General features: G+C 39.7%; 2 protein-coding genes across 3 annotated transcripts; one reads left to right on the forward strand and one right to left on the reverse strand.

Annotated features, from left to right (window-relative positions):
- Positions 1-1,307: 1,307 nt before the first annotated feature.
- Positions 1,308-14,513, forward strand: LOC131228960 (uncharacterized). 2 transcript variants are annotated; one of them, XM_058224800.1, is made up of 7 exons: positions 1,308-1,531; positions 1,738-1,885; positions 1,994-2,035; positions 4,686-4,759; positions 12,933-12,982; positions 13,816-13,967; positions 14,062-14,513. In XM_058224800.1, the coding sequence occupies exons 3-7, from the start codon at positions 2,016-2,018 to the stop codon at positions 14,261-14,263; spliced, it is 498 nt and encodes a 165-aa protein (XP_058080783.1). In that variant the 5' UTR covers positions 1,308-1,531; positions 1,738-1,885; positions 1,994-2,015; the 3' UTR covers positions 14,264-14,513. The 2 variants fall into 2 exon arrangements, with proteins under 2 accessions (XP_058080783.1, XP_058080782.1); XM_058224799.1 differs by lacking the exon at positions 1,738-1,885 and having other exon boundaries at positions 1,313-1,531.
- A 9,127-nt stretch (positions 14,514-23,640) lies between these two features.
- On the reverse strand, positions 23,641-25,089 carry LOC131228831 (protein FAR1-RELATED SEQUENCE 5-like). Its single transcript, XM_058224686.1, has 3 exons — positions 24,336-25,089; positions 24,180-24,257; positions 23,641-24,080 (listed from the first exon to the last, which is right to left on the reverse strand). Exons 1-3 carry the CDS (start codon positions 25,087-25,089, stop codon positions 23,641-23,643), a joined length of 1,272 nt encoding a protein of 423 aa, XP_058080669.1.
- Between the last annotated feature and the right edge of the window lie 2,831 nt (positions 25,090-27,920).

Raw genomic sequence — 27,920 nt, forward strand, 5'->3', positions numbered from 1 at the left:
GTGCAATTTAAGATGAGACCACAACCTCACCCAGGACGGTGAAACAATTACCACCTTAGTGCATGTATTATCTAATCATGCCCATATGTTTTTCCATATCATTATAAGGGATTAACCAAAATATGAAGCATCCACTTATCAAGTGTACCATACCATAGGATGATGTGATAATGGCCCTATGGCTGGTATGCATAATACATCCATTAAGGTGAGTCCCACGGTAAAGGCTGCAACGTGTTAGATGGGTACGGGCGCGAATTGCGTGACACCCCACTACGACCAGCTAGAGACAGATGGTCCGGCAAAGGCTCCATTTTGGGCGCGGATTGGATACTGACAAGGTCAGTAGCCAAGTTGCTACTGAAGTGACATCACCCATCTCTGTGGACCCCACCATGATGAATGTGTTGTATTCATACCGTCCAAGCATTTTTAGAGATCATTTTATGGCATTACAATGAGAATAAGATAGATCTAAAGTTCAAGTGGACCCCACCATAGAAAATAGTGGGGACAGTGACATCCACCGTTCAAAACTCCTTATGGGCCATAGTAGTTTCCGATCAAGCTCATATATATATATATATATATATATATATATATATATATATATATATATATATATTGTACTTCTTCTATTTCTTTATTAACTTAAGAATAGGTTGGATCTCAAAAATATATCACAGTGGGCCCTATAAATGTTTCAACGGTGGGTGTGACTGCTCCTACGGTTTTCTTCGGTGAGTCCACTCAAACTTTAGACCTATATCATTCTCTTTGTAATGCCATAAAATTATCTTTACAAATGGTTGGGCGGTATGGATACAACACATGCATCATGGTGGACTCCACGTAGCTTGGTGACGTCAGTTCAGTAGCGATTTGGCTACTGACCTTGTCAGTGTCCAAACCACGCCTCTCCATGCCTCTCCATTTTATCCACGCCGTCCATCCATTTAGACAGATCATTTAAGGCCATGATCCCAACAACGAGGAAGCTCTAAGGCTCAAGTGGAGCACACAATAGGAAAACAGTGGGGATGGAATGCCTACCGTTGAAAACCTCATGGGGCCAAAGAAGTTGTGGATCAGCTGATCCAGGTCTTTCTGACCTTATTAACGGGTAGGATGGAAAATAAACATTACGGTCGGCCCTAAGAAGGTTTCAACGGTGGAAGTAATTGTCACCAATGTTCCTGTAGTGTGGTCTATTCAAGACTTTGATCTGGCTTATTTTTGGAATCATGCTCTAAAATCATCTTTAGAAATGGATGGACGGTGTGGATAAAGTACATACGTCACTGTAGGCCCCACGGAGCTTCTGCCAGGAAATTCCGTCTGTAGTTCGTTCCCGGTGGGGATAGTACCCAATCCCCACCCCAAAAACAGAGGGGTTGCTTGTTACGTGGGAGGGACGAAGAGAGGTGAGAAGGGATTCCGGCGCGCACGCGAGAACGGTCACGGGGAGCTACGCAGGGAGATTTCCGGCGACGGGAAGCAACTCAGGCAGGAGAGAAACACGTTGGAGCAGGTACGAAGGCTCTTGATTCCGGCGATTTTGGTATAGAGATGTTGTTAATGGAAACCCCTTCAATGGTAAAAAATCTAGCCGTTGGAGAGGTTCCGATTTCTCTCCCACATGATCCGGTGGGCCCCATCTTGAATCGGTGATGCTCAGATGGTAAAGTTGTAGCCATACGTTGAATGCGCTCCACTGGGAAAACCATCCATTTGCAGGTAAATGATCAGACAGCTGTGATCTTGCCACGGAGTAGATTTTCTTGTGGAACAGCTCGTTTATGATGGGGCACACTGGATGAACGGTCTGGATCACAACAAAGAGGCCACACTAACTTCATCTCTTCGCAGTAAAGTAACATCATTGGTAGTATTTTTAGTTCTTGTTTATGTTATGATATATTGCTTTCTAAATTTTCTTGGCGTTGATCAGAGCTTCTACTTTTATTTTGTTCTTGCGATGTTGTAATTTCAGTGCTTGAAAGCTATTTGCAAACATGGGATTGACTGGCTTGAGGTAGGCTTCTCTCAACACATCATTCTTTTGTATACGTTGTTGAATGTAATTTCTTTTAGTATTAGTTTATTTCTTCCATCATGAATCCGGATGGATATACCGCATTAGTTAGGAGTGAGTGGGTACAAGTTGAAGGTTTACGTGGATGGAGTTAGTAAGAAAAGACTTGATGACTCGAGGTCTAATTGAAGGTCTTGCCCTTAATAGAGTGGAATGGTGGAACATGATTCATATAGCGGACCCCCAATTAAGTGGGATAAGGCTTAGATGATGATGATGGTTTTTATGCTTTATCTTTTAGATTTGCTTTCTTTTGAGTTTAATGCTTTTGGGAAGAGTGTAAGAAGCACAATAATCCTGTTTGGGAAGCCAAAGGACTGTGTTTATGTCCACAACATGAACTCTTTTTTTTTTTTTTTTGGCCATTTACTGATATGGTTATTCAAGGACTTTGAATCCTATCACATCAGCTGAGTTCATTTAAGATGATCATGCTGTCGTTGGGTTTAATAATCTGTCTTAATGTCCGCAAGCCCCTTCTGAGCATTCCTTGCTGATGTGCTGCTAGTTTCATTACATGAGAGAGAGGACAAAATTGATATCCAGAACTATATTAATTTAGGAGCACCTTTCACGAAATCCAAAAAAATGTTAATTGGGAAATACTTTGATTTGAACAAGGTCCTTTGGTCCCTTTTTGTTGCTTTTTAAGAGGGCTGCGGTAGACTGCAAATCAATTACTCTGGCAGGCCTACATGTTACCTGGACCAGCATAACGGGGTCTCATCTGTTCCTCGCCCCGAATGGCATCTTTCAAAATTTGATTTGGTTGATAATGAGCTGCAATTCTCTTACCCATATCTGCTGTGTGCAATGTAAAAACCCAATCCCTTAAATGAACAACTGTAATTTCTTCATCATGTTTGTTGTGTCTGATGTAAAAGACGAAACCTAGTTAAATTTGTTATTTACATAAGTTTTGTATTGGGACATTTATAAGCATAACTTAAAGCTATATCTTAATCTGCAAATTTCAAATGGACAATATTGAACTACTATGTTGCATTGCATAATGATTGAAGCTTGCAGTTTGAGACATGATATAGCACAATGTGACTAAAAATTAAGGAGTTAATATTGATAGCTTTACGGTAATTAGGTCTCATTTGAGTCAAGAGTTTAAAGCTTCACTGGAAAGTGTCAAATATCTTTGCATAACAATTGCATTTTCAGAAGTTTGTGTTATTTTTATCTTTTAATTTAGGTTTGTGCGAAGTAAGGTGGCATTCCTCAATCTATTGTAGGATATATGTCATTTGGGAAATTGTTATGCTAGCATTTTCCTTTTCCTTTCATCTATTTCTTCGTATAATGTCACTATTAAAAAAAATCTCTTCAAGAAATTGTGGCTTATTCCTCTTATGTTTATGTTCAGTTTCCTGTTTGACTTAGCCACTGATTTGTGCTTTCCTAAAGAAAGTTGACTGTTAAATGCAAAAATGGTTCTTCCAAAGTGAGACTTATGCTTCACCACCTCGAGGCTATTGGCTTTTTTACTTGGCTTGTTTTGCCCGACTTTTCAGTTTTAAACAATGCTTCTAATGCAGTAAATATTGTGGCCTTTTATTGTTTTTTTTTTCCTCTTTTTTAAAGTGAGATACAATTATTTATGGAATAATCTTTTCATGAGGTGCTAATTCTCGTCATTTGCTCATTCTCAGTTTATTTTGTGTATGTTTTTCTTCATTGAAAATGTAATGTAGTCACTTGGCAGCTAAGCCCACATGCATCTACAAGTCAGTTAATGCACCACGCACCACCACATATGCTAGCTTGGTGGCCAGGTGCAATATATAGGTGTCAGAAGTGTAACACTCTTTAGATTCCCCATCCCAAGAGTCTGGTTAGTCCACTAGACAGGGGGGCAAAATTAACTGAACAAATGTACGGTTGCGAAAAATTCAGCCAAAGTTTTCTAAGCTGTTAACTTATTTCTATTATCATGGCTCCCCTACCAAATGAACCACCTTCATCTTTGGGCAGTAAAATTTGCATGTGAGGTCCACCTGTTGGATGGCTTGGATATTTCACCTGTTTACCACAGTGGCATCTGTGTGGTGTGTGCATTAGCTGACTTGAATGCACGTGTGGCATGGTATACAAAAATGGTTATGTAACGGATGTTACGGCCGTTACGTAATGGTAACAGCCGTTGCCGTTGCCGTTGCCGTTACGTAACGGTAACGGTAACAGCCGTTACGCATTACAGGGCCGAAACGGCCATAACTGCCGTTATAGAAAAAAACTGGCCATAACAGCCCCATAATGGTCTCAAAACAGGCTTTTCCAAAAAAAAAAAAAGGCCCGGCCGTATTGTAACAGTTATGGAACACCTTAGCGTGTGGGCTTCACAAAGCTCCTCTTGGCAAACCTATGGTTACTTATCTAGACTGTGTGTGTTTTCCCTTCATTAGTTAAATCTATATTATTAATCTAGTTTTCATTGTCTTTGCTATTGAACATACCTGCAGTCCATGAATTATTGGTTGCCTTTCACATGGAGATTGAGATTTAAAAGTTTTTTAGTATTATCATTTTAGGTTTATCTGCCTCAGTGATGTTGAAATTTAACTATTGAGTTCTGTTTCAGGCCTAGTTCTACAAAGAAAGAACTTTCAAAAAGCAACAAGCGCAAACTTGACAAGAAGCTTCACTTCTATTCTAGTGAGTTTGTATAAAATACAGGAGCCATCCATCTGCTTTATTTCTTTGTCAGATTAAGTGTGTCAAATGTCGTTCAAGTTAGTTTATTGTAACTTTGAAATTCATATATCTTTATATATATGAACAATAAGTGAGGTTACTTAGCATTGTTGAAGTACAATAGCTAATAACTTTTTTTTTTTTTTTTTTTTGTTTTCAAGAATTAACGAGGATTTTATTAAAGAAACACGCCTAAAGTCGGCGCCAAGGCTACAACTCAAACAAACTATATGACAAACATAAATCAGAATCATTCAAGCAATATGCCCACCCTAACACCTCATTCGTAATTTTCCTAAATACATCCCACACCGACCCACTTATATTTTGGAAACACCTACTATTCTTTTCCCTCCTGATTGCCCAATGAATCGCCATAAATACCAGCCTCCAGAGCATTCAAGCTTGCTTTCCTACCCCACCACTGTGCCAAGATAAAAGAAGATCTTCTGTTGTTCTCATCATAACCAGCATCATTTTGAAAATTTCGAGAAACCTCTCCCATACCTTTTGAGTAAAAGGGCAATGGATGAAGAAATGATCAATGGACACCCCGTTTTTTATACGCATGGCGCAAATATTGGAGAGCACCAACGGCTTTTTCAAGACAGTTGATGGTTAACACCTTCCTCCGAACTAGCCAAACAAAAGGCACAACCTTAGAGGGAGCACCATAGAACCAAGTCATAGCCATTTGGTGCCTGTGCCCTTCCACATGGGGCTTTCAGAGCGCCTTATAGAAGGTGTGGACAGAAAATTGGCCCAATTTGTTGAATTTCCATGCCATTGAGTCCCTTTCCCCTCAAAACTGGGATGCAAGCTTATCTGAAAGCCTAACAAGCTCCTCCACTTCCTCGTATGCAAATTCCTTTGACGAGAAGGCAAACAAAACATCCCACTGCCACAAATGGAGAAGCAACAAGAGCTAGTAATTTAGGTTATGGGATATTATAAAAATGATAAACTTGCGAATTCTCCTGCCCAAACATCATAATCTAAGCCTTGTCCCAGATATTCTTAGTCAGATTAACATATCCTGTTTTGCTGGTTGATCATATCCGAGGACCTTTTGTTGGTAAGCATCAGGCCTTCATATCCCTTTTCACCACCTCAATCCAAATCTTTACGTCTTCCTCTCATCCTCTTTTTTTTTTTTTTTTTTTCTTCTTCTTCTTTTTTTTTTTTTAAGTCCTTCAACCCTAATCAATGTTCCCTTCCTAATTGGAGTCAGCTTGGGTCTTTGTTACGCATGAGCCAACCATCTCAATTTACTCTCCATCATTTTATCTCCTATTGGGTCAATTTACTCTTCACCAATGTTCCCTTCCTGTTGGATGACCTCATTCTTATTTCTATTGTTCCTGGTCTTCCTCTTCTTTCTCAACATCCTCATCTCTGTGGCACTCATTCTTTGTCTGTGCTACTTTCTAACTTCCCAACAATTTGTCCCATATAGCATAGCTGGTCAAATAGCTGTGTTATAAAATTCTCCCTTAAGTTTCATAGGCATGCAGCAATCACATAGAACTCTAGAGGCACTTCTCCAATCCTTCTGCCTGTTCTAATTCCATCAGAAATACCCTCATCAATCTCCATCTCCTTTTGAATAATAGAGCCAAGGTAATGAAACACATTGCCTTGAGGAATCTCTTGACCGTCAATTTTAACTGAAGCTTCGGTTAGATTAACTTTCTTATAAAGTTGCATTCTAAGTATTCCATCTTGTTATGCTAATTTTAAAGCGCCTAGACTGATGGAAACTTCCCCCGAACCTCCAATTAGCATTTGCCTTATTTCTCATCTTGTCAAATGTCATTTGTAAACAACATACACCAATGGACCTCATCTTGTGCACTAACTGTTAATTCGTCTATGTCAATTGCAAAAAGGCAAGGGTTTAATGCTGGTCCCAGGCAAAAACCGACTGCTACTGGAAACTCGACAATATCACCACAGACCATTTTGTCTTGTAACAACACCCTTGGACATGTCTTTAATAACTTTGATATTTCCTTTCAGGACCCCTTTCCTCATCATCCACCACATAACCTCAGTAGGTAGTCTGTCTTAACTCCTATGCTTTCTCTAGTTCTATAAAAATCGCGTGTCGATTCTTCATTTTATGTCTATGTTTTTCCATCAATTGTCTAAGTAGAAAAATATCTTCAATCGTTGATCTCCCTGGCATGAAGCCAAATTGACTTCTTGATAATGTTGTTTTTTGTCTTAGTCTTTGTTTCACCACCCTCTCTTAGAGCTTCATAGGGTGAGACATGAGTTTGATCTGATAGCAACTCGGTTAATCTCCTTTCTTCTTGTAAATAGGTATTATGATACTTGTCTCCACACATCCAGCATTTTCTTTGCTTGCAAAATTTATTGAAAAGACTAGTCAACCAAACTATGATTTCACCATGTATCTTCCACGCTCTATAGGCATATCTTCTGTCCCCAAAGCCATTCCTCATTGTTGTTAAAGCTGGCCTTACTTCCCCTCCTCGAATTCTAAAGAATAACATGGGTTCCCGATCTCTAGGTTCCAAGACACGTCATTCTTGTATTGAGCATCAAACCCAATAGATCTTGTGAAATAACTTTCCAAAGCAAAAGAACCTCTACATATATGAGAGCTTTCAAGTTTTTGTTAAACTAACAAAGGAGACATTGCATGTTTATATACTTCTCCTGAAGCACAAGAAACCCAGTTATAATATTAACCAATAACCATCCATTATTTTAAGGGTTTTTTTCTTATAACACCCGACCTTTTTGCTATATTGCAGATAACCACCTCACGTATGTGTATTTGTGAAAACCCCATCCCTCCATTCTGTTACAAGGTTCAACGGTAGTTGAATGCCACTTAACTGTGATTAGTTGGCAATGTGAAATGATCCATTAGCCCTAAAAAGCAACCCAAGAAAGCCTCCATTTGTCCTCTAATCTCCTCCGCCTCCTCTCTTGTAAACCCATTCCCCCTCTCATTTCTCTCCCATCTCTCTCAACCAGCCTGGTGCACTTGAGTTTCTCTGTTGGCCGGCACACCAATCTTCTCTCCCATCACCAGTGGATCTCTCTCTCCATCTTCTCTCTCTATCTCCACAATCACCCACCCATACCTTGCTTGTGTACATTTGAACCATGCATGGATGTGATGTGCTTGATTACTTGATTACAGGCTTGATTTTTATTGAATGATTGTCAAAATAGTGGATTCTGCATAATGCACAGCTAGGATGACCAACCCATGTGCTGCGTTAGTAGGTACAACAGCCGAATGCATGTAGATGTGCACGTGGGGTCATCAAACCTCTGCTAACTTCTCTGCTGGTGTGATCTTCGACGAGAGGATATGCATAGGTATTGTCAAGTTTTCAATTTCGGGGTGTGGATAAGATCGTTGGAGGTGTTTCCTTGTGGCTAGAAAACCCTCTTTGAACATTCCAAAACCATTCTGGTTTGTTCCATCATTTTGTCTCATATTTGGACTGATCCTAGGCTGCTTTGGATGACTTTCTTAATTATATCCTTCCTAGTCTTTCCACACATCCATCCCATCCTCCTCTCTTCCCACGTTGCCTCTTAATTGTCCAACGTGCCCCATTTAGCAGAGCTGGTCTAATAGCTAGCTTATAAAATTCTCCTAATGTTCACTAGCATATGGCGATGACACAACACTCCATCAGCATATCTCCATTTCATCTACTTGGCTCTAATTCTATTGGAAACATCCAGTGTTCGAAGTATCGGTATCGCTACAAGTTTCGTTGGCTGGGGATACGGAAACAATATCGATATTGTCGATAATATCGCTAATAACTAGAAACGCAGGGAAACATTTGGGAAATAGTGGATTTTTTTCCAGTGAAACTTCAGGAGATGCTAAAATACTCATTTGCATATTTAGAAATTAAAAAAAAAAATTGCAAAAAAGACTGCATTATACATAATAAGTTTCCATTTAATGGGGGCCTAAATGCATATGCTGTTGTAAGAAATCAATCCAACCATACCATCCATCCCATCTATCCATCTAACCATCCAACCTTCCATCCAAACATCAATCGATATTTCGGAATTTCGATAACACATGATATTTCGCCAAGAAATCATCGACAACTGGAAAGGAAACAAAAGATTGTGGTCTCAATATCGCCCTTGTTACGATAGCAATAATATTGCGATATTATTAATATCATCATTGACAAATTAAACAATTGCATACAACCATGCGCCCATAAAAAAGTTTGAAATGAAAATTCTTTTAATAAACAGATTTTTGGCGATATTGATACATTGGTGATATTATTGAAATATTGCTGATACATTGGCGATACAAGCGACACTTGAAATTTACACAGTTGAAAATATTGGTGATACATCGGCGATATCAATGCATTGGCCACGACACTTGGATTTTACATGGTCGAAAATATTGGCGATATCAATACATTGGAGATACTTAGTAATACATTGCTGATACCTGAAATTTCTGACACTACCATTGTTATTGGTATCGCTACTAGTGTTATCGGTATCGCTGAGCTGGAGATACAGATAATATCGGAGATACTTCAAACAATGCTCTCCATTATTTTGGATGATAGATATAAGATTGTTGAACAAATCGCTTTGAGGAATCTTGTGGTTAAATCACTTTGAGGATTCTTGTGGTCATCAAGTTTAACTAAGGCCTCACATCTATGATTGTTCCTATTAAAGCTGCATTTAGATACTTTTATCTTTGTTCTGCTAATCTTTAAACCCCTAGATTCTAAAGCATTCGGTTGAACCTTTAATTTAGCATTAACCACTGCTTAGGCACCATACTATCGGCAAAGAACATACTCTAAGGGACCTCATCCTAGATACTGGCAGTTAATTCATTGTTAACAAGTGCTAATAAGTTCTTAATGTGTATCTACAATGGAAACCCATTGCTATTGTTGAATGCATTTGTCCGAGAACAAGTTGTTCTTGCTCTTGTTATAGTACCTTCATACATGGCCACAATGATGCAATGATATATCTTAACTGGGACCCCTTCTCTACGTGTTGCCCTCCATAAATAGAAGTACATTCGAACTACAATACTATGTAAAGTACTGAAACACAAGGGAAAATGTAAACTATGGTTGTACTAGAAGTTAAATTGTGTTGAACAAATCATTGTTTGGAACAAAGAAGGTTTATCGTTGTTTGAATTAAGAATGAGGTCACTCGTAAGTAACTTGGAACAGTCTCAATATGTAGATAAAATGGAGAGGCAATTAATATGGTTCAGATTTGTGCTAAAAAAACCAGAGATGACCCTATTAAGTAAGAGAACTTTGACTACGCTCAAAGATCTGAAAGGTTGGATCAGGGGAAGACCTAATATGACTTGGATAGAGGTTGTGAGAAGGAATATGAAGGTTTTTCACTGATCAAAGATGTTATTTTTGGTGAAATTTGATTCATAAAGCTGAACGGAAGTAATTTGGATAAGGCATTGATGATGCTGTTGGACAAGGAGATTTTATGGAAGATGTTATTCCTTTGGATCTTATGGGGATTTTGGAATGAGAAGAATAGTAGAATCAATGGGGAGAAGGGGTCATCCATTGATTTAGTCAAAAGAAATATTTCTCATGATTATTAACTGGGCATCACCAAGGCAAGAATTCCATGGTCGCTCTGTACGGGATCTCTCCGGGGTAGGGCTGTCAATGGGCTGGTCTCAGTCTGGCAACATGAAAATTTTGAGTAGGTCTCCAACAGTTCAACATCTGGGCCAAAACCAACCCCAGGCCCGGCCCATTGAAAGCCCTACTCTGGGGATTGGGTATGTAATTGTATGGTGCTATTGGCTATGGGAGCCCTGTTATTGTGTCGTCTTTATTGATGGCCTTATTCACTGAGTCGTGAGAGGGTCACTTGAGCCAAGGTGTTTGTAGTGCTGTTTTCCCTTCTAATGGTGTTGTCATTTAAAAAAAAAGAACCATGATGATGGTGATGGTGGAGATACGATGATCCTTTCCAGTTTTCGAGGGACATTCATTGACTGCAACTGCATGGACTCAATGAGGCTCTGAGGCCATTTCTTCAATGTAGGTTAAACTTTCACTTGTATGTGGGGAAGCTACTGGATGAGTGATTATTTTGCTTGGAAGGGTGTGCCATGATACCTCGTATATTGCACACCAACACTGCATGTTTCTTTTCTGAACTTGTTACATGTTGACATGGGTCCATTTGTCCGAGGCTTGCAGACAACTCATTTAAATAACCATTTTTTTTAATCTTATAATTATCGCTATCTTTTGGTTTTTTGGACTACTATACATTCTAAGTATTTTCTCAGGTTTTTTTTATTATGTGTTAAAAACTTAAAATAGATGGATATGTTTGCAAATTTGACCTTTCAAAATTACAATGTCTAGTATAGGACCTGTTTGTGTCTAAGTCGCATAGCTGCCCATGCATTAATTCTGGCTCACCTTTTATTATTGAAGTTGCCAATTTTAAAGGAACAGTAGAGTTACTCCACACACACACACACACACAAAGGAACAGTAGAGTTTTGGAGGCAAGGTCTCATTTATGGAAAGCATTACAAGGAGAAATTTTGGATTGGCAAATTGAACAGGGCTTGCCTAGGCCAAGACGGGTGGTATTGGTAAATATTACTTGCTTCGCAACTGGAAAGCGTCGATCCTAGGAGGAGAGAATCAATGGAAGTCTCCTCTTGTGGGTCCATCGAAGCGTAATTTTGATGGATAATCTTTTGGAGAATTATTTTCAGCTGGAATGGTCAGAATTTTGAGGAATGACACGTGCTGGATTCTTAGGCAATGTGGCTTTGAATGAGATCAAGTTGATGGTGATGATGTGTTGTGGGTATTTCATCCCAATTTCAAGGGTGCCTTGGTCATCAAGGGTGATTCAAGTGCCATTTTTAGACAATATTATTGAGAAAAGGGGAAAAGCCAAAGAAAACAAGAAAAGACCTGTATGGCAAGTGGCCTTCTTGTCATTCAGCATGGGATGTAAAATCAAGCAGAAAAACAATATAACCCTTGCAACCCACCAAGACAAAGCCCTATCCCCGTGGGATTATAAAAAATAGCCCATTACCCCATTTCCAATTGCAATTGAATCTCGATCCCTGAATAACAATGTCGTGGAGTAACCAGAGCCCCCCTAAATGTAGCTGATTTACTCTCTTTTGCAATTTATTTCGCTATAGCACCTGTTGCTCTAGCTAATTGTCCACCCTTTCCAAGCGTGATTTCTATGTTATATATGGCTGTGCCCCGTGGGAGGCCCGCAAGGGCTATTAGCTCAGTGGTAAAGCCCGCCCTGAATAATTGTGTCGTTGTGCCTGGGTTGTGAGGGCTCCCCGCCACATGGATAGTTCAATGTGCTCATTAGTGCCTGACCTGAAGGACATTTTGCCTGTTAGGCTGTTACTATCTCAATTGGAGGACTGGTGAATGCTGTTGGGGGAGTGCAGAATAGACCAGTGGGAAGATGGAGGAGTGAACCTTGTGAAACCTAGAGCTCTGGAAGACGGTAGTCAGGAATTTTTTTCTAAGAACACTTTACCTTACCCTTCCATTGAGCCATGTCTAGGTGGAATCAGCAAGATTAAACAGGAGCCCTCCCGGTCATCGCTGGGGGGGACAACCAGACCAATCCACCCACCCCCCTTGGACACACTTTTTCTGTGTATTTCTGAAATTAGATCGCTTATAGTTAGTAGGAGGATGGTATTCACAAACATTCCAAGAGATGCTGGCAAGATTGCCCACTCACTTAAGAGGGGGTGGCGAGAGGGTCACTCAAAATCAGTTTCTTATTGCCTCCTTTTTAATTTTTTTTTTCTTCTCTTTATTTTTTTTGTTATATATATATATATATATATATAAAATTAAAGAAGTTATTAATTATAAAAAGGACATTGAAGCTTGTGGTTGTTCTTTTGCCTTTAATGTTAAAAAAAAAATTGTTGTTCTTTTCTTTACCATTGCAACAATTCTCACTCTCTTGCTCGTGGTGAAGAAATAGTGATCTATTTTCTGTCCATGCAATATTTTGCTATCTTTACAAGTTACATCTTTTTTTTTTTTTTTTCTGTAATTATCTTTTGCAGAGGTCAGAGATACTGTTGCTGCTTTAGGTGCGAAGAAGGCAATCAGCAAGGTTATAACTCATTTTGACTGTTGTTTTAGTTTGATTTCTGTGTATAAAACTAAGACTTGCAGCATGCCTACAACTTGCAAATTCATCTCCAAAGTGATGTTCATATCTGTTCCTACAACGGAGGAGCTTCACTGTCATTTATATGATTGCTTCCCTTCTACCAGGAAAGAATGCTCCGCTGATACTACTATCTCAGTCAGTTATCAAGCACCAATTCTTGGTACGCCGTCCATCTGTTCAGCCCTATTACGGATGATTCATATGCCAAAGATCACACTGGGGCAGATGATCCTAGCCTTAGACTGGAAGGTTTTTGCCCAGTGTGTATTGACCATTTTGGAGTTCTCTAACTGTCCATTTGTGGTCATCAATAGCTGTCAATCGATGGTGCGGGTCATCGTGCCAGTGATTTTTGGGGCAGCTCTGATCCATGGTAGTATTCTACACAGATACTCTCGCGATGTTTTACACACCCTCCGCATGTATGGAGATTGAGTGCTTGACCATTAACTTCATATTTGCATTCAGTAGTTCTGTCTGCCTGACCCGTCTCTCTCATCAGTTTAAAATTTTGAAGATCATCAAGATCCATTAATGTTTTTTGAGACGGACTGTTTCTGATCTGCATCAGGAGAATTACAGCACCAATGACTGGAGAAAAAGTTATTATTGTCAGCAGTCACTTTTGGAGTTTGGAATTATGCGTCATCTTTGTTACTGTATCACACATGATTAGTTGTCCTATTGGGTCATGGGTTCGTGACTTGATATCTTTATGTTGATATTCTTACAAAGATATGTGAAGGCTAATGTGAGAATTCCCATCTTTTCAGAAGAAAGGACTAAGAAGCCGTCAGAAAAAATTGAAGGCTTATGATCTCTCTACTCTATCAGAGTTTCTTCCCTCAGTGTCAGATGCTTCTCAGCGACGGCCTCTGCATGAAAAAAATTTGAAACTGAACCACAAATCTAGGCAGAAGCTAGTGTAAGTGCTTCCATTTCCCATACTTCATCTTTTTAAGTTGCAAAAAAATGTGCTTGCTTCACATGGCCTGGTTGATGGAGTCTATTTTGATTAGAGAGAAGGAAGGCAACCAGTTGAGAGCAGTCCTTAACCACCCTGTTTTCCAATCCGACCCACTATCTGCCATTCATCAGCATCTTGCAAGCACACAACCTTTGCCAGTAAGCAGCCAGGAGAAACGTTCAGGCAAGACGGACAAAAAGAAGAAGAGAAAACGTTCCAAGGTTTCATCAGGTGGTCAATCAATGGAAACCTAGCTATGAGTTTGCATCTTTTTGGCATTTCAAGTTAGCCTATCTTCAAATCAATATGAATGGATGCGTGGTAAGCTGTTGAAACAAAAGGTCTGTTCTTTACCGTTTTGTGCAATGGTCATGCTTTTGATTAGAGAGAAGAAAAAGAAAGAACAAAAAGCTTTATTGAAGAAATCTCACTACAAAACACCATTTAAAAATACTAACATCTGGAGAAATTTAGAGAATTAAATATAAATGAAGAATTATATGATGAGACGTGTATCAAAACAGGATCCACCCAAGTGACAGAACATTGTTTGGATTGCTTTCTGAAATGTCTCAACTAAAACTTATGCAAATGGGGAGCCAACTCTGTGATTGCTGGTTCTCGAAGGGATGGACAAACAATATAGAGCAATCACACATGTTCTCTAGCTAGATGGTCCATATAATTGTGTGTATGACATCTCTGCGATGGAGCCAGCTGCGCAACTTTATGGTTCATGATGGCATTGCATGGTGGGTCCAGTTGTGGGTATTTGATGGGTGGTCTAATTGATGTCGCTTTATTGTGTTACTTCCCAAAATAAATTCTCAAAACCCAACAAATGTCACTTTCAGTTATGGTCCATCTAAATTTGAGGCCACTATTTGGATGTTTTAGTTTGAATTATTTGTGTGGTACATGTACAATTTTTCAGTGCCCACATATCAATCATCTCAACCTACCAATGTATCAAAATTCTCTTGACTGAAGCCTTGCATTTGTGATCACCCTATTAAGGTTGTCTTTCAAATACTCGATCTTCATACTACTAATTTTTTAGCCTACAAATTTAGAACCTTTCTCTGAATTTATTTAGGATAGAATTAAGAATGAGGTTATCTGAAGCAACTTATGAGTAAGTCGATAAAAATCAGATTTAGATGGCTTAGTCATGTGGAACAAAGATAGGGCTCAATGAGCTTAGGGTACCATGATTAGGGTTGAAGAGGTCTGGAAAGAGGATGAGAAGAGTTTAGTGGACTTGCATTGAGGTGGTGAGAAGCTATAGCAGGGCTTATTTATTCACCGAGCGTGGGGCCTTGATAAAATGCGACTTAAAATAGCTGGGATGAGGCCATGATGATGATGATTTTGCCAAGAAAATAATGGTTCCTAGGTACATAAATTGATTGAAAATATAAGTTCTGCATTATTCTTTCTTATTTAAGATGAACATTTCTTGCTAGAAAATTTGCAAAAAACAAAAGACCAAAAAGGAAAAAAGAAAAAAAAAAAAAACGCGCAAAAAAAAGAAGAGAAGAAGAAGCAAAAATAAAAATAAAAATGTCACTCACTTTCAAGAACCTAAAGATTTTACTCTTTCAAGGGTGAGCATCATTTTGGTCGAAGGGAGAGATGAGAGTCCTTTGCATTGTTTGGTAGATAATGACAAGGAATGTCGAGTGTTGGCCAAGGCTGTCACCTGCCTTTTGCCCACCGTGTGATGATCCAGACCATTAATTTGGGCTGGAATCTCGCTTACCACATATCCTCATGTCCATTGAAATGTGAGTTTTTGCTGATTTTAATTCAACATTGCATATAGTGAGATTGTTTCTATGTAGCCCATCAACGTGTCAGACCTTATGGATGGATGGTTTTGATCATCATCTGGTGGGGCAGAGGGGTTGAGCTAAGGTGGCACATCTTAGCACTCCTTTTTAGATGACATAGAGAAGAGTAACAAAATTGCACTTGCCCCCCCTCAACGTATTTGCTACTTCAATTTCTGGTGGATGGGCCCTGTTGAGGTCGACAATCCCATCCAATCATATGGGAAAATGGCATTATTTAGGATATTAGGATGCAAGTCCACACGATCAAGAAAAATGCAATGAATATGCGGGTCACAAAGACCTAGTTTGTGCTCCCTATGGCTCTTGTAAAGGGGCAGACATGTATTACATATAGGGGTGTACACGAACCGAGCTAGCTCGACTCAAAAAAGCTCGATTCAACTCGGTTCGAAGCTGAGTTCCAAAACTCAATTTTCATCTTGATCAAGTTCCAAAACTCAATTACATATAGGGCAGCGTGATTTGAATATGAGGCAGCGCAGATGGATGGAAACATTGAAGGACTTCAAGTTCGATGTTTCTTACCATCCTGGTAAGGCGAACCTTGTGGCAGATGCGTTGAGTCGCAAGATGGCTTTGGAGTTTGCGGCTCCGCTGATGATAGCAGAGTGGGCGATGTTGGAGTTCGTGCGCGATTTTGAGCAGAAGCTTACGGTGGTTGAGCCGTATGAGGTTATCGCACACATTCGTGTACAGCCCGTCATCGACGAGAGGATCGTTGCAGCTCAGGTAGATGATGAGCTCTTGGTGAAGATGAGGCAGCGGGTTGGTACAGATGGGAACTCCGACTGGAGTGTTAGTTCTGATGGGGGCCTACGTTTTCGTGGCCGGTTATGTGTTCGTGATCCTGACTTGAGACGGGAGGTTCTCGAGTTAGCCCATAGTTCTAAGCTTGTGATGCATCCAGGTAGCACGAAGATGTATCATATGAGAAGATCTTATTGGTGGGACAACATGAAGGTCCATATTGCTGAGTTTGTCTCTTGTTGTCTCACGTGCCAGCTGGTCAAGTCAGAGCATCACCGACCTCCTGGGTTATTGCAGCCCATGCCCATAGCTGAATGGAAGTGGGATTTCATCTCTATGGATTTTATTTCTGGGTTGCCGAGGACGAGAAAGGGATTTGACTCTATTTGGGTGATCGTCGATCGATTAACGAAGTCGGCGCATTTCTTACCGATCAGAGTCACTTACTCTGCAGACGAGTTGGCTAGGTTGTATATCAAGGAGATAGTGCGTCTGCATGGAGTTCCCCTGGAGATTGTGTCTGATAGAGACACGCGTTTTACATCTATCTTCCGGACTCGTATCCAGTGGAAGCCATGGGTGTGAAACTGAAGTTCAGCACCGCGTTTCATCCGCAATCAGATGGGCAGACGGAGCGCGTGAATCAAGTCCTGGAGGATATGTTGCGAGCTTGTGTTTTGGATTTCAAAGACAGTTGGGATGATTGTCTTCAGTATGCAGAGTTCGCGTATAATAATAGTTTCCAGGCGAGTATCGGCATGGCTCCCTATGAGGCGTTGTATGGTCGTATTTGCTACTTCAATTTCTGGTGGATGGGCCCTGTTGAGGTCGACAATCCCATCCAATCATATGGGAAAATGGCATTATTTAGGATATTAGGATGCAAGTCCACACGATCAAGAAAAATGCAATGAATATGCGGGTCACAAAGACCTAGTTTGTGCTCCCTATGGCTCTTGTAAAGGGGCAGACATGTATTACATATAGGGGTGTACACGAACCGAGCTAGCTCGACTCAAAAAAGCTCGATTCAACTCGGTTCGAAGCTGAGTTCGAGCCGAGTCGAGCTGATTTTTGAGCTGAAAAATGAGTTCGAGCAGGCCTCAGCTTGATTCGACTCAGATTGAATCCAGCTCGAATCGAACCAGTTCGGTGACTCGGTTACTTTGCCATTGATGTTGCTCACCAACTGTTTGATAAAATGACTTGTAAAGCCCGAAAACTCTACTCAACCTGATGTGTTAAATAATTTTTGAATGGTCGACCGAACCATGAACAATAGTCCACAAAGGAGTTTGTTGATTGGATATCTAGCCTCTCCATTTGATAGATGTCCCAACGATTGATAGTTTGGTGGCCAATGGCCATGCACATGCACTTATGTAAATATGTTTTTGTGTGAGCCCAAACATCTTGACCAAACAAGCTTGGCCAACCTATAACAGTGAAGAAAATATCAGCCAGTAGTACACATTCAGTGGATGAAAATCGCACTAATCAGCCAGTAGTACACATTCAGTGGACGAAAATCGCACTAATCAGCCAGTAGTACACATTCAGTGGACTCCGGTGGCAAGGAAGGTTTGGCTGGTGGCAAGGAAGGTATGTACATGAAACAAATACCCTTTTTTTTAGGTTTTTATGTTACTTAGAAGGTGTTTGATAAAATACCTGTAAAACCATTGCCTCTGTTTGTAAAACAGTGAGATTTTAAAGTTGTAATTCAGGTGTTCGTGGAAATGCCTCAATGGCAAACTCGGCCCGAGTTGGCCCAAGCTGCTGACCGAACTGAGCCGAGCTGGCCAGTCAGGCTCGAGGACCGAGCCGAGGTCAGCCAGTGTTCAAGCCGAATCGAGCTGAGTTGATCAGCTTGACTTAGTTCGACTTGATGTGCACCCCTAATTACATATATGCCCGTTGACAGGTTTGGGTTGGGTTGGGCCTGGCCTGGCTGGCCTCATGCCTAAGACCTAATGCCCAAACCTGACATGGCCTAGCACATAGGCTCAAGCTCAAGCCTGAAAACAATTGGTTGAGCTCGGGCTCAGCCCAAAAATTAATGAAATTCCAATTTCCCACGTTGATGTTCCTAATCTATCCGTTAATGAAGTAGGTCACATGTACAAAGAGACAAACATTCTAGAGGAATGAAATGAACGGTCAACATTCAAGATGAATGGTTTGCTAAACGAGGGTTGGAATGGCACAATGAATGTACATATAAAGTCGGGTTATGCGGGGCTAAAATGACTTGTACCCAAGCTGACCAGAAAACTAATTGGGTCATGCATGTGGGGAATTCTGGTGGGCCATAGCAAAGAGAAATGCAAATCAAGGGAGGAAACTGTTTTCATTTTTCATGGCCTAGCAGAGTTTTGGATCAAAATAAAAATTAGGCCCGGAGTGTTTTATGAGGTGCTGCTTCACATGGACCATTCAAATTTTGGAGTCAAATCATGTGTGATGGGTTCTCAAAAAAGTTCTCCTCTATTTGAATATATATATATATATATATATATATATATATATATATATATATATATATATATATATATATATATATGTGCTCACCTTCTTAGGTGAGCATTTGTGTGCACCTTTACACATGTCTTGGGCGAAAAATCTGAACGGTCCACGTGATGTAATACCCCTTGAAACTCTATGGGCCCAATTTTCATCTTGATCCAAAACTCTAGTGGGCCATAGCAAAGAGAAATGTAAATCAATGGAAGAAACTATTTCATTTTTCCATGGCCCACCACAGTTTTGTATTAGGCTGAAAGTTGGGCTCGCGAGGTTTTAAGGGGTGCTGCATCGCATTGACCGTTCAGATTCTGTGCCCAAGACATGTGTAAAGGTGCGCATGGGTGCTCACGTGAGAAGGTGCGCATGTATTCCTCTCTCTATCTTACATATATATATATATGGGAAAATGTACTATGCGCTTGAGCTCACGATTGACTCCCATGAGGTCGAGCTGTGTGGGTCCCACCGTGATGCGTGTCAACCATCAACACCGTGCATTTGATGGGTCCCCTTTAAATTATGGGATATCCCAAAAATCAGCCGTATACAGAACTAAGGTGGGCCATACCATCTAAAAAAATGTACATGCCAAAAACATATAAAAGCACTTGGTAGGGCCCACCTAAAATTTGCATGCATCTTAAACTTGGTCTGAACGCTCATCCAAGTGGGACACACATAATGGATGGGCTAGATTTGCAAACCACATCTCGATGGGCCCAAAAAATGATTATGAATGTGTTAATGGTGCACGGCCCCTCTCAACTTTTGTATGTGGTGTGGCCCATACAAGTCACGGATTGACTTGATTTTTGAGACCTAGGCCCATTATGGAATGGTGCATTTGACTGATGGGATAGATGTTTGAAACGCATCACGGTGGGGCCCACACAGCTCGACCTCATGGGTCGTTCCCATCAGCTCGAGCGCATAGTACCTTTTCCCTATATATATATATATATATATATATGGAGCACGTCATTACATATGAACCTTCCTATCAACCGTCGAATAAGGTAAACAGTTTGGATGAAGGCGCTCATAGCGCGAGCTTTAAAAAGCGAGTTTCCTTCTCTCGCACGTCTTTTCACCCCCTCTCCGAAGGATGCGGCGAAAGCCTTTTCACATAAAATTCTTTCGCTGGGATGCTAGGTGAGTCCCACCAAGATGTTAATGATAAATCCATGCCGTCCATACATTTTTAAAAATAAATTTATGGTATGAACCCAAAACTAAGTTAGATCAAAATCTCAAGTGGGCCACACAGTGTTGATTGAACTTTCACCATCAAAAGCTTATTGGGGCTACCAAATTTTTGGATCAAACTGATATTTACTTTTTTTCCATCATTCAGGTTTGCATGACCTAATCTACAGGTTGGATGTCAAATAAATATTACGGTGGGCCCTAAAAAATATTTAACGGTGAGAATCATTATCACCGCTGCTTCCTGCGATGTGGCCCACTTGAGATTTGGATCTGCCTCAGTTTTGGGATAATGCCTTGAAATGATAAGGAAAAATGGATGGACGGGGTAGATTTCTCAAAAAGATTATGGTTGGCCCCACCTAAATTTTCAACGAACTTTACAAATTGCGAGCGTAATTAGGGGGTAGATTTGATTTCCTGTGAAAGCCTTTCGCAAGACTTGCGCCAGGATGCTGGGTGGGGCCCACCACCATGTTTTTGGAAAATATACTCTGTTCATCCATTTATAGAACTCATTTTAGGAAAATCGACCAAAAATGAGGTGGATCCAAAACTAAAGTGGGCCACACGAGAGGGAAAATTGGAGAAAGAAATACCTACTGTTGAAACCTTCCTGGGCTCTGCCTTGATGTTTATATGCCATCAAAACCGTTTATAAGGTGATTAACACAGGGATGAATTGAAAATATAGAAAATTTATCCTAAAAAAAAACTTTTATGATCATAAAAATGTTTCAACGGTTCTCACTGAAACCCTACTATTTCCTCTCGTGTGGCCCAGTCGAGTCTTGGATCCACCTCATTTTTTGTCAGTTAACCTAAAATTAGCTTGCAAAATGGATAAATGGAATATATTTTCCAAAAACATGGTGGTGGGCCCCACCCAGCATCCTTGCCCAAGAACTTCTTCTGCTAAAGGCTTTCACAAGAAATCCGTGTCACCACAGAGGTTGCCGCCGAATGGATACTGGCATAGGTTGAGCAGCCAGAGACGACTGGAGTGATGTCACCAAGTTTTGTGTGCCCCACATGATGTATGTGTTGTATCCCCACCGTCCATACATTTAGAGAGATCATTTTAGGATATGGACCAAAGAATGAGGTAGATCCAAGGCTAGGGTGGACCCCACCATAGAAAACAGTGGTGAGAGTGACGCCCACTGTTGAAACCTTCAAAAGGTCCACCATCATTTTTATTTGAGATCCAATCTGTTCATGTGTTAACGCAGACATGAAAGAAGGGAAAACACAAATATTATCTTGATCGAGAGCTTTTGTAGCCCTTGGAACTTTTTAATGGCGGCGTCACTCTCCCCGCTATTTTTTGTGGTGGGGTCCACTAGATCTTGGGATCTGACTCATTCTTTTGATCATGCCCTAATATGATCTCCCCAAATGGATGGGCGGTGTAGATACAAAACATACATCATGGAGTGGCCCACAGAACTTGGTGACTTTCAGTTCGTCAGGGAGTCTGTGGACGCGTACCGCGTCCCACCTCTGCCCATCTCTGGAACAGGAGGTAGCTTTGAGTGGCCACGGTAATGTTTTCTACGGTCTTATCCACACCGTCCATCCATTTTTTTCATCATTTTAAGCTATTAGCTCAAAAATGTGGCAGATCCAAGATAGATGTGGGCTACACAGTGAGGATTAAACCCTTACCGTTGAAAAATTCATTGGGGCCAAAGAAGTTTTGGATAGAGCTGATATTTGTGTTTTCTCTTCATCCAGATCTATGTAAATTTATGAATAGGTTGGATGGCAAATATAAATCACGGTGGGCCCCAGAAAATTTTCAACGGTGAGAATTATTATCACCACTGCTTCCTATGGTGTGGTCCACTTGAGCCTTCTATATATATTTTAAAAAAAAATCGTGATGGATATAACACATACATCATGATGGATCCCACTGAACTTGATGACGTCATCATGCTACTCAACCGGTCAGTAGCTAATCTGCGTCCGATAATTTCTCGCCAAATTCCCACTAATCCTTTTACACTCTCTCTCTCTCTCTCAAGATATAGATGCTTTGAAAAGTATACACGGGTTTTCATTTCTCATAAGTGGGCCCATGTTTAGAAATCCATGCACCTCCTGGCTCTTGTTTTAGCTTGGCTCTTTAACTCTTTTGTCTGACTCTTTTTATCGGTTTTAACCTTACCTACATTAGCCACATTCAAGTGTTTTTTTTTTCTTTTCACAGTATGACATTTTGAATTGAAAAAATATTTATTGATCCTACTTTAATGACCAGGAATGTTCATCCATTCGAGTGCCTGCACATCAAGCATTGTATTGCCGTGAGCATCATATGACTCTTCAAAATATGTCCTTAACAACTTGATCGCTATGACCTGTTGATTTCTCAAACATTACTTGAAACATTTCAAGATTTAAGTGCATAAATCCCACTGTTAAACAACTCTTGTTAACGAGAAGCAAACATAGCAACAGCCTAGCACCACATCCATGGGTGCTAGGCCATGGACCCACCAAAACCAATGAACAAACTGTAATCCTCTAATATGTAAACCAATGAAAAGAAAAACAAAAAATGAAAATGACATCTATAGATACTTGACCTACTCTTTTTTCTTCTTTTTTATCCTGCTCATGTTGGGGACGATTGAACACAACCTCTTCAATTTTCTTTTCCTACAAATTATAGATATTGCCCAAACATTAGAAAAAAAAATTGATAATATTTGAAGCACACCAATATTTGAGAAAAATGTTATTTCAATTACATAAACAAACCTTTTAATAAGTTCTATGGAGAGAACAATGCTGTGCAAATTTATGTTCTACTTTTTTCATTTTATTACAGCCAAGAAAAATAAACGAAAGAAGTAAACTCATATAGCATCGACCACTCTAAGAAACTTCTCGATCGAAACCTGGATATAAAAAATGTCATCAGATTTATAGAATTTATTTTACAATCAAACAGTTTTCTTAATTAAAAAAATTGCAATGCTATAATGTACACATATAAATTAATGAAAAAATAGTATACCTTGTGCTCCATGCTCTATAACAGAAGTACGTGTATCACATAATGTTAGACAATTTCTTTTGTCATGCTTCTTTCCACGCTTACCACAACCATTGCATCTTCTTTGATCCTTTTTCTTTTTAAAACCCTTTTCCCTCTCGGATATCATTCTCTTTCCGGTTCCTTTCGTTTTGGCAGGTTTTGGATCATTGATTTTCATTTTTTGCTTTCTAGTTGGCTTCCTTGCTGGTTTTCTTATAATTTCAGCACATGGTTCCGACTCTATACTTCAAACATCCCTTAAAATGTCATACAACCTTTCCTTAGCCAAGAGATACCCTTGTTTTGAGGAAGACCCTTCATCGACAAGTAATCGGCAAATCTGAGATAAATTACTATGACATAGTGAGATGGAATCATCACAATCTGGCTTGATTGCTACCTCGTCGTTGTCGTGAATAGAACCTACTCTTGCATACCGTATCCATCTCTTCAAAATGTAATACTCTGGCAATATAGGTATACGAACACGTCGAAGTACGCATAATATATGTCTACACGGTATACCTTTGAACTGAAATTTGAGACAACTACAATCAGCATGTTTTTTACTCACTTCATATCTAACCACTCGGTCGCAGTCGTTTTCTTCCAAGCGTGCAACTTTGAATACGTTATAGACATAAATATCATCATTTTCCCTTTCACCTTCTGCAACATAATCCAATCCTTCAAATAATTCATTCTAAAATTTATAAAATATTCTCCATGTGTATGTCTCGCCCATTACTTTTTCCATTTCACATGGCGTTTTTAACTTTGGCTTACTACTGATCGTTTCATGATCTGCAGCAAGCTCGTTATGCCTTTGGCGAGCAAGTGCCCTATCAAACCGAACAATGAAATCTATAAATGAATTACGTTTCGAGATATAACTACGAAAGAATGCATTCATACTTTCACTACGCTGGCTACTTGACATACCCGCAAAAAATACATGCCGTACAAACGCGGGTATCCATTTATGACGGACTGCATATATAGAGTTCAACCATACATTATCTTCCAAACCATTCTCTGTCATCAATTTTTCCCATGAATCTTCGAAATCTTCAGACGTTTGCGAATTCCATACACAATCGTTGAATGGTCGAATAAATTCATCCCTATGTGCGATGGCTCCTAATTTCTCAGGTACCTTCTGCATTATATGCCAAATACAATACCGATGGAATGTATTTGAAAATACAATAGAAATGGCCTTCGTCATTGCTGGATCTTGATCTGTTATTATGGCTTTAGGTGACTCTCCTTGCATCGCTTTACGCCACGACTCAAACAACCAAATAAAAGATTCAGTGGTTTCATCGTGTATGAAACCACATCCAAGAGTAATAGACTGCCCATGATGATTTACTCCCATAAATGGAGCAAATATCAAACCATATCGGTTGGTATTATAAGTAGTGTCAAAGACTATAACATCACCAAAATATTTGTACGACTGACGTGCAATATGATCGGCCCAAAAACAATGTAATAAGCTATTTTCTTCGTCAACTTTCACTTCATATTCAAATGTTAGATGCAACTCTTTCATTTCTTCAAAATGTTCGTACAACATCTGAGCATCACGACCCTTGGATTTCTGTCTCTTATCCCTTTCATAATTTGTCAAGTCTTTTTCAGTGCAACCTATATTTTCGTACCCACCCAACTGTGCTGAAAGAACGGCCATTGTTTGTGTCATCTTAATGTTGGATGCTAGGAAGTCATCTTGTAAGCTTCTCTGCGTTTTCGTCACCATACGATGGGAGTTCAATAGATACTTCTTATGAGGTGTGGCCAGGTCATGACTATGCACCTCAATGAATTTTTTAACTATGTATTTTGAAATGGATTTTTGAAACGCTACAATCATAACGGCAGGACAATTATCTCTTGTTACACCCCTTCTCCTTTTTAGTTGGCCTTTTTTCTTTTGTGCCTTCTAATCTGTATTTCCCTCTCTCGCACATACAAATCTTTTCTAAACTGTCAATCTATTTTTCTTCAAGTTTAATTCATCTTCCATTTCACTACTGCTATCATCCGTCTTACTTTCGCTAGCATACTTGCAAGAGCATTTCCTAACACTAAAACCAGCACATCTTGCATAGTTATTGTAAAATTCATAGGCCTCTTCCAATGAAGAGAATATAGTTTTCCCTACAATTGGTTTTTTACATTCTTCTACTTCAGGAATCCATTCACTTCTAGAAACAGTTCCTTCACATGATTCAGTTGCCTTAATGGGATCCTCTCCATCGGCATTCATTTGTTAATAGTAGTACGACCTACAAAAAAAATTAATGCTTTCTCAGAGGCATTGTCCAAGTCCAATATGAGAAATAGAAAATAGCAAAAGTACTGCACAAAACAATAATTTCATTCTAAGCGGCCTTTGAGAGTGACTCATCTGAACTAAAAAAGAAATTACATGTTGACATATGTTAGGGGATTCGCGGGAGTAGAGATTTAGGATAACATTAGTCACAATTGTGTCAATGTAGTACACATTTTCAAGATCTAGGCCACTCATTAGGTGGGTCCCACTATCAAGAGTTCCTGGACTAGAAAAAAAACCTATCAACTGTACTAGCATGTACATTAAATAGCCTATTAGTCCATTTTTTTTTGTTACAACTAGGGTTTGATTTTGGGTAAGGTGTTATTTATGGTGGACCCATCTAATGAGTGGAACGGATCTCTTCCTAGACCACCATGACTCCCACATGTGCTGAAAATAACATTTTCAACTCTCTCATATTTAGAATCTTATATCACTTCACTTGTAATTAATTCAATCTCATTGCCTATGCTAAATAGATTATTATTATAATTATTCATTGATACACGTTGCTTTTTTTGGATATGTTTTTTTAAGGCAATGTTATCAATTTTTTTCCTTATAAGTTTATCTACTTAAGTTTGGTTTTTTCAATCAAAAGGAGAAGGAAAAACTTTTTTGGTCAATTTCATGATATCTCTTTAAATCTGATTGTTTCTGATTAAGTTTCTTTTAAAATATATATATATATATATATATATATATATATATATATATATATATATATATATATATATATATATATATATATATATATTTTTACACATTGCAGAAATTGGAATATCAAAACTCTAACCGGATTTAGCTTTCCCAAATCTAGGAAGCCCTAACCGATCCAAAACAATAGAGAAGGGGGAAGAGAGAGAGAGAGAGAGAGAGAGAGAGAGAGAGAGAGAGAGAGAGAGAGACTAGATTCTGGGAGAACGGAAGAATGGCACAATTAGAAAGCTGTCATGAATGTCGAGCCAAGAGAGAGAGAGGTGTATGGTGTTTTTGATAGGGTGGGTTTGAGAGAAGATTTTCTCTTCGGATAGAGAGAGAGAGAGTATGAGAGGGGGGCATAATCCAAAGAATGAGTCAGATCCCAAGATCTAGTGGACCCCACCACAGAAAATAGCGGGGAGAGTGATGCCCGCCATTAAAAAGTTCTGAGGGCCACAAAAGCTCTCGATCAAGATAATATTTGTGTTTTCCCTTCTTCATGTATGCGTTAACACATGAACAGATTGGATCTCAAATAAAAATGATGGTGGACCTTTTGAAGGTTTCAACAGTGGCGTCACTCTCACCACTATTTTCTATGGTGGGGTCCACCCCAGCCTTGGATCTACCTCATTCTTTGGACCATATCCTAAAATGATCTCTCCAAATGTTTGGAAGGTGCGAATACAACACATACATCATGTGGGGCACACAGAACTTGGTGACGTCACTCCAGTCGTCTCTGGCTACTCAACCTACGCCAGTATCCATTCCACGTCAACCTCTGTGGTGATGCCAATTTCTTGCGAAAGCCTTTGGCAGAAGAAGTTCCTGGGCAAGGATGCTGGGTGGGGCCCACCACCATGTTTTTGGAAAATATATTCCGTTCATCCATTTTGCAATCTAATTTTAGGATAACCGACAAAAAATGAGGTGGATCCAAGACTCGATTGGGCCACACGAGAGGAAACAGTAGGGTTTCAGTGAGAACCGTTGAAACATTTTTATGATCATAAAAGCTTTTTTCCAGGATAAATTTTCTATATTTTCACTTCATCCCTGTGTAATCACCTTATAAACAGTTTTGATGGCATATAAACATCAAGGTGGAGCCCAGGAAGGTTTCAATGGTAAGTATTTCTTTCTCCAATTTTTCCTCTCGTGTGGCCCACTTTAGTTTTGGATCCACCTCGTTTTTGGTCGATTTTCCTAAAATGAGCTCTACAAACGGATGAACGGAGTAAATTTCCCAAAAACATGGTGGTGGGCCCCACCCAGCATCCTTGCGCAGGAACTTCTTGCGAAAGGCTTTCACGGGAAATCAAATCTGCCCCTTAATTACGCTCGCAATTTGCAAAGTTCGTTGGAAATTTAGGTGGGGCCAACCATGATGTTTTTGAGAAATCTACCCCATCCATCCATTTTTCCTTATCATTTCAGGGCATTATCTCAAAACTGAGGCAGATCCAAATCTCAAG

Source organism: Magnolia sinica, chromosome 16 (genome assembly GCF_029962835.1).
Source record: "Magnolia sinica isolate HGM2019 chromosome 16, MsV1, whole genome shotgun sequence".
NCBI lineage: Eukaryota > Viridiplantae > Streptophyta > Magnoliopsida > Magnoliales > Magnoliaceae > Magnolia > Magnolia sinica.

Bases quoted from the DNA above. Each gene is read 5' to 3' on its own strand.
- LOC131228960 (XM_058224800.1), top strand. From the start codon at position 2,016: ATGGGATTGACTGGCTTGAG. The intron at 4,760-12,932 runs GTGAGTTTGTAT...TATCTTTTGCAG, and splicing joins GAAGCTTCACTTCTATTCTA to AGGTCAGAGATACTGTTGCT. The intron at 12,983-13,815 runs GTTATAACTCAT...CCATCTTTTCAG, and splicing joins CGAAGAAGGCAATCAGCAAG to AAGAAAGGACTAAGAAGCCG.
- LOC131228831 (XM_058224686.1), bottom strand. From the start codon at position 25,089: ATGGCCGTTCTTTCAGCACAGTTGGGTGGGTACGAAAATATAGGTTGC. The intron at 24,258-24,335 runs GTATGTCAAGTA...ATTCATTTATAG, and splicing joins ACGGCATGTATTTTTTGCGG to ATTTCATTGTTCGGTTTGAT. The intron at 24,081-24,179 runs GTAAGCCAAAGT...AATTATTTGAAG, and splicing joins AGATCATGAAACGATCAGTA to GATTGGATTATGTTGCAGAA.